Below are 6,725 nucleotides of genomic sequence, written 5' to 3'. Positions count from 1 at the left end.
TACTCGCATCAATCGGTTCCACTAATTTGGTATTATTCAAAGGTATCTTATAGCCTAGAAGATATTAAAGGGTTTAAGCCAATCGACTCGTCAAAGGAAGTCTCTCTAACAAGAGAACCAATAGAAAACCTTTCTGACTCAGAATTATCATACACATTTATAATGATTGGAACTAAATGATTATTAACTGAACGAATAGAATATGAACTAGAAGATCTTTATGCCTTAGCTAAAGGGGGAAAAACTACTCCTAGAATCTTTAGACAAAATTATGGGATGGTCATTTATACGAGCCATGGAAAAATAAATAAAGGGTAATATGAAATAAGCTTAGGGTAAGAAGCGTACCTGTAGAGAGTGGGATCTACTGAAGAAGGTAGAGATCAAATACAAAATGGGAAAGCTCTATTCTAAAGAAGGAAAAAGCTCACATAAATGTCCCTAAGAAGGAAGGAAATCACTCTCGAAAAAGGAAACTGACTCTCATAAATGGATAAATTTATCCTAAAACTTCAAGAGACATTTATATAGAGGAGAGATAGCAGTGTACCAGATAAAAGGAAAATAAAAAAGTTACAAATTAACGACCAAATTTTTCCTTAGGAATACAAGCAAACACATGTGCACTCAAATGCTCTAGAGGCAAGTGTCATGTGTAACACCATGAGTTCAATTAAAATATTTTTAATTGAATTTATCCATATTTTATTTAATTATTTAAGTGATTTAGAATATTTTTAATTATTTATTTTGGTGATAATGTGTATTATATGGCTATTTAGCACTTGTGGGTATTTTTGGGAGATTTATAGAGTGGTAGGAGTTGAATAGAATTATTAGTTGGTTTTATATGATTAAAATACTAGAATAATAACTAAAATAAATAGAAAATAGTGGAATTGTGAGAATTGAGTGAAAATTGGAATTAATAGAAAGATGGGGAAAAGTGGTGATAATTAGAAAGGAGTTAGGGTTAAGGTATAATTATTAAATTCAGAAAATAGGTTTATTATGAAAAAGGTCTTAGTGGAGCTTATTTGTGTCAGTACGTAGAAATTGAGAGAGTTGGAGAAAAAAAAATCTAGGAAACTCTTGAGGGGAAGAATGTCATAGGCAAAGATTTTGATTGTTTTGTTGTTGGAAATTCAGGTAAGGAAGAGAACTACTCTAATAATGTGTGTCAAATGCATGAAGGATAGTGAAGGATCCTGTCATACCTCAATTTTGCCCCTCATTCAATAAATAGATACATGCATCATGATCTTTGCATCATATGCATAGCATAACATACATTTCATTCCACATAATGCCTAAAATGTTAATCAGAATAAACTTTCGGATTTACAGACAAACCAATCAAACTGATTCTCAAATGTACGTGAAATTAGCAGATGAAATTTTTTGAAATCGAGCTTGCAGATGTCAAATTTATTAATCTACGGCTCACGTAATTTAATCTGGCATGCTCGTTTTATTTTGTCAACTACTTTTTCAATCACATGTTGATCAGTCTGAGCCTTTTAACCAGACATTTTTTATTTCAAAATTTGATCAAGACTTGTATGTTTCCAAGAAGTTTATTTTGCAGCGATCATTTTTAGTGCATTCAGTTTAATTTTTTGACAATTTTCGCACCCAATTTATTTTTTATTTTTATCCTTTTTATTTTTATTTTTTCATCAAAAACATTCATAAAAAAAAATTTAAGTTTTAAGTTTTATTTGTTTTTTTAAACTATTTGAATTTTATTTCATTACTAGTTTTGATTCATTTCACTATTTTTACTTTGTTTTATTTTATAAAAATATGTAATTTTGATTGGTTAAAGTTTAGAATAAAATTCAAAAGATGAGGATATCATTGGTATTCATTTAAATATTAAAACCCTAGTGTAGTATGTATATATAGTCAATGTTTGCTTATTACAAAAAAAAAAATCACAAAAGCACAGTCGCCCACCTTGTCCACTTGTCTCTCTCTTTTTCGTGTAGGATCCATCTCCCTCCTTCCATAACAACTTCAATTTTCAACAAGAAAAAAAAACTACTCACTATCTTTCCAATCTACCTTGAATAAACTCACGCATACCACAATATTTTTCACCACAAAAAAAAAACAATAACTCCATCCTCCTCACTTGTTTTCTACCAAAACTGAAAACTATCATATAACACCCACATAACCACCATAAATAAACAATCTCCTAAAATCGTCACTACACCATAAAAAACTCCTACAACATCAAGAAACAAAACCACAAAAAGCAATTCATATCACCATGTAAATCATACGTGTACTGTTACAACAAAATAACACTTGCGTATTCACTTATCCATCAATGAACTTACCCTCACATTTTCTTTTTCCACATGTTATGCTAAACCTCACCAACAACACTTACATTATTATCTTCTTAACCTCTCACAAATAAAAACTCTATAAACTATCATACCATGCTACCTCTAAAAACTCTATAAACTCTATAAACTATCTTCTTAACATTTTTTTAATTGTTAAATAGACTTTATTTCATTAATTATTGCGTGGACTTCTTTGCATTACGATTTCGAAGTTAAAATCCAATTTAACTTTAGAAAAATTTGGATGCATAGATTTAGTTGTCCAACTTCTTATAGAGTGATTTATATATTAGTCTACTTTAAGTTAGCTTAAAGCTAAATTCAGATGCTTTCGACTTTGGTTGGTTACTGTAACACCGCCCCGAACTACTACTACTCAAATACAACATACAATTGCATAATCAGAGTAAATTAAAGCATGCATACACGAGGGCATCACATTTATTTCTGCCAGAAATAACACATGCCATGGTCACATACAAGTAACACGAATTATAAATCAAAACCAAATAACCAACATGAAAACTCACACAGCGGAATAACATCTCTCTTCATAAATGGTAAATAGTTATGATTCCCATATATCATCTACCACAAAATATCATTTTGGTTTCTAAGGTCACTCAACATCAAAACCAACATATCCAAATAACAAGATAAAAGAGAGCACAACAATATCTCTCAATATCAAAATAAATACAAATAATCCCATAAACCCAAGTGTTACATGACCAGAGCACTATAGGCTACCTAGTCAAAACACAACAAGAACTAGTCTCCGAATCTAATCCTTGTGCGAAACACCACTATCTCCGGTACCTGAGCGATGTCGCGATAGAACATCATTCCAACATGAGAGTGAGAATTCAAATCATTATAGAAAAACATAATAATATGAAACATATAATAAACATACATATATTATTAGAATTTGTCACGCTTCATACAAACATGCATCATATCATCTTATTAAAGAATCACACGTTTACCATCATACGACATGACTCAACAATCCACAAGTATTCATTTATAAATACTAAACGATGTACAAAAGTCATATTTCACAACATATCGATTTCTTGTACATATTATCATCCATCATCATTTACAAATCATCATCAAATATGTATACAACTTTCACATGATTCCATAATGTATACAAGTCACCGTCTCATCACATATATCACAAATATGCACACATATCACATCAACAACACATCAACAATTCATATCAAATGGATCACCTAAAATCCACGTATATTCATATCTACCAAAATCATATCCACACATTCATATCACATAATCACACATACAATAATTCACACCGACATGTGTGACTCAATTGTGACTCAATGCGATATGCATGTGGATCCCATTCGTTATCATTTCTGACTTGCCAAGCGTCTCTCAAATAGACTAGATAACCACCTCTAAAGCTCGATTCAGCCTTAAGCTTTCAAACCCCATTCGACGTTAGGTTTGGGACAAGCAAATAATCTACGTGAGATTACCCAACATTGCCTCTTTCATAGACTCATGCTAGTGTAAGTGTGCAACAATAACAAGACTCGTGCAATTAAGACGATCGCAACCCCTTAATCATACATAAGCATACCACATCCAACATTTGCACAACATACACCTAACATGACTTCAATCCCAAACAAAACATCAAATAACATTTATCATCTCATCACAACACATTAACATAAAGCAAACAAGCCAATTTATGTTATTCATCAAATTCACCAATTCACGTCATCACATACATAATTTTTAGTATTATGTTTCTTCACAAAATCCATCTAAAACCATCCAATACATGCTAAACAATAGAAAACATGTCATTCACATTCACCACACATACAACATACATCCATATTAGGTTTCTTTTGATAAAGTATAAATCTACTGTTATCAACATAAATATCACATTATAGATAATATTCTTAGCTTCGTAACAATCCAAATGACCCCTCAAACGGAGTTACGGTTCAAAAGTTATTGAGTTTACAAGTTTTTCAAAATGCTGTCAAAACCAGAAAATTTGTTGTTGCAAAAATGCTGTCAAAAACCAGAAAAACTGTTGTTGCGAAAATGCTACTGTCCAGCACGAATTTTCATCATAAAACCATATTAACCCATCATTTTCAAGTGAAAAAAGATTCTAAGCTCTATTAATTTTCACCAAAATCCCAAATCAACCATTTTCAAGTGAAACTCAAACATGCAATTATACACGAAATCATGTTCTATACACATACCCATTCAAGGAATTCAATATAGAAACATCATAGCATAACATAAACATCAATTTCATAGATTAACACATAAAGACATGTTAGGGTTTCTCAAAAATCAAATCCCCAAATCCTAAGTTCATGATATCTAACCCACATACATTACATAAATTATGTTTATCCATAACCACTTGAAATTCCACCCTTACCTTAGTATAGATGACATCTCTAGGTCCTTCTTCTTCTAGTTTCCTCTTCTCCTCTTTCTCTTCTCTTCTCTTCTCTCTTCTTCTCTTGTTTTACAAAACTAACTCTAATCTCTAAAACCCTTACTATCTTTTTAACTCATAATGAGCTTAACCCACTTACCCACCCATTCTAATGAATTAGGCCCATTACTAGACAATTGCTATTTCTACTCATAAAATTCAATTATTCAAATGACACATATATTCAAATAATTCAAATAATCACCAGAACATATATTTAATTAATTATCACACCAAATAATGATTAATTAAAATAAACACCTAATAAATAAATACGAAAATTAAATCGGGGTGTTACAACTCTCTCTCACTTGAAATATTTTCGTCCTCGAAAATTACCTAAAGCAAACAACTCGGGATATGAATCCCTCATCTGACTCTCAAGCTCCCACGTCACATTTCCACCAGCCGGTCCTCCCCAAACGACTTTCACCAAAGCGATCTCTTTACCACGGAGTTGTTTCACCTCTTTGTCTTCTATCCGCATAGGTAATGTCTCCACGATCAAATTATCTCTAACCTCAACATCATCTAATTGGACAACATGTGAAGGATCCGGAATGTATCTCCTCAATTGAGACACGTGAAACACATCATGGAGATTAGAAAGTGATGGCGGCAACGTAATTCGATAAGCCACATCACCTACTTTCTCGGAAATCTGATACGGACCAATAAAATGCGGCGTCAACTTACGCGACTTCAATGCTCTACCAACACCCGTTACTGGAGTAACTCTTAAAAACACATGATCATCTACCTCAAACTCAAGCGCTTTCCTTCTCTTGTCATGGTAACTCTTTTGACGACTATGAGAAACCTTCATCTTCTCTCTGATCATTTTAATCTTATCAGTAGTATGTTGAACTATCTCAGGTCCAACCACAACACTCTCTTCAGATCCGTACCAACACAAAGGCGTCCTACACCTCTACCATACAAAGCTTCAAACGGAGCCATACCAATATTCGAATGAAAACTATTATTGTAGGTAAACTCAATCAAAGGCAAATAACTATCCCAAACACCTCCTTGTTCCAAAACACAATCTCTCAAAAGATCCTCAAGCGACTGAATCGTCCTCTCAGTCTGACCATCTGTCTATGGATGATAAGCAGAACTCAAACACAACTTTTTACCCAAAGCACGTTATAAACCTTCCCAAAATCTTGAAGTAAACCTCGCATCCCTATCTAACACAATGCTAGATGGAATACCATGCAAACTGACAATTTTTTCAATATACAGCTTTGCAAGCCTCTCCATCGGATAATCCATTCTAATCGGAATAAAGTGAGCAGATTTCGTCAACCTGTCCATAATAACCCAAATAGCTTCACAATTACTCGGAGTCCTAGGTAAACCAGAAACAAATTCCATAGGAATACTATCCCATTTCCATTCAGGAATAGATAACGGTCGTAACAAACCAGACGACTTCTGATGTTCAATCTTCAATTTTTGACAAATCAAACACGAATACACAAATTCCACAATCTCTTTCTTCATACGAGGCCACCAAAACAATTTCCTCAAATCTTGATACATCTTAGTAGCACCAGGATGAATACTCAAACCACTATGATGTCCTTCATCAAGAATCCTCTTTCTCAAATCTGAAACATCGGGAACACAAACTCTATCATGGCACCTCATGATACCATTCTCATCAATCTGAAAATCACCACATTTACCTTGATTGATCAACGTCAATCGATCTACCAAAACCAAATCAGATTTCTGACCTTCTCGAATCTCATCCAAAATTCCACTAGTAAGCTTCAACATACCAAGCTTCACTCTAAAAGAAGTCTCTTCACAACTAAACTCGTATCTTGAAATTGTTCAAGCAAATC

At 33.1% G+C, this 6,725-nt stretch overlaps 1 protein-coding gene across 1 annotated transcript; it reads right to left on the bottom strand.

Moving 5' to 3' along the window:
- Nucleotides 1-5,176: 5,176 nt before the first annotated feature.
- On the bottom strand, nucleotides 5,177-5,710 carry LOC127110765 (uncharacterized). The gene has a single exon (XM_051046161.1). The coding sequence runs from the start codon at nucleotides 5,708-5,710 to the stop codon at nucleotides 5,177-5,179; it is 534 nt and encodes a 177-aa protein (XP_050902118.1).
- Nucleotides 5,711-6,725: the final 1,015 nt, after the last annotated feature.

The sequence above is a fragment of the Lathyrus oleraceus genome, chromosome 1 (genome assembly GCF_024323335.1).
Source record: "Lathyrus oleraceus cultivar Zhongwan6 chromosome 1, CAAS_Psat_ZW6_1.0, whole genome shotgun sequence".
Taxonomy (NCBI): Eukaryota; Viridiplantae; Streptophyta; class Magnoliopsida; order Fabales; family Fabaceae; genus Lathyrus; species Lathyrus oleraceus.
This window is presented reverse-complemented; position numbering and strand designations above follow the sequence as displayed.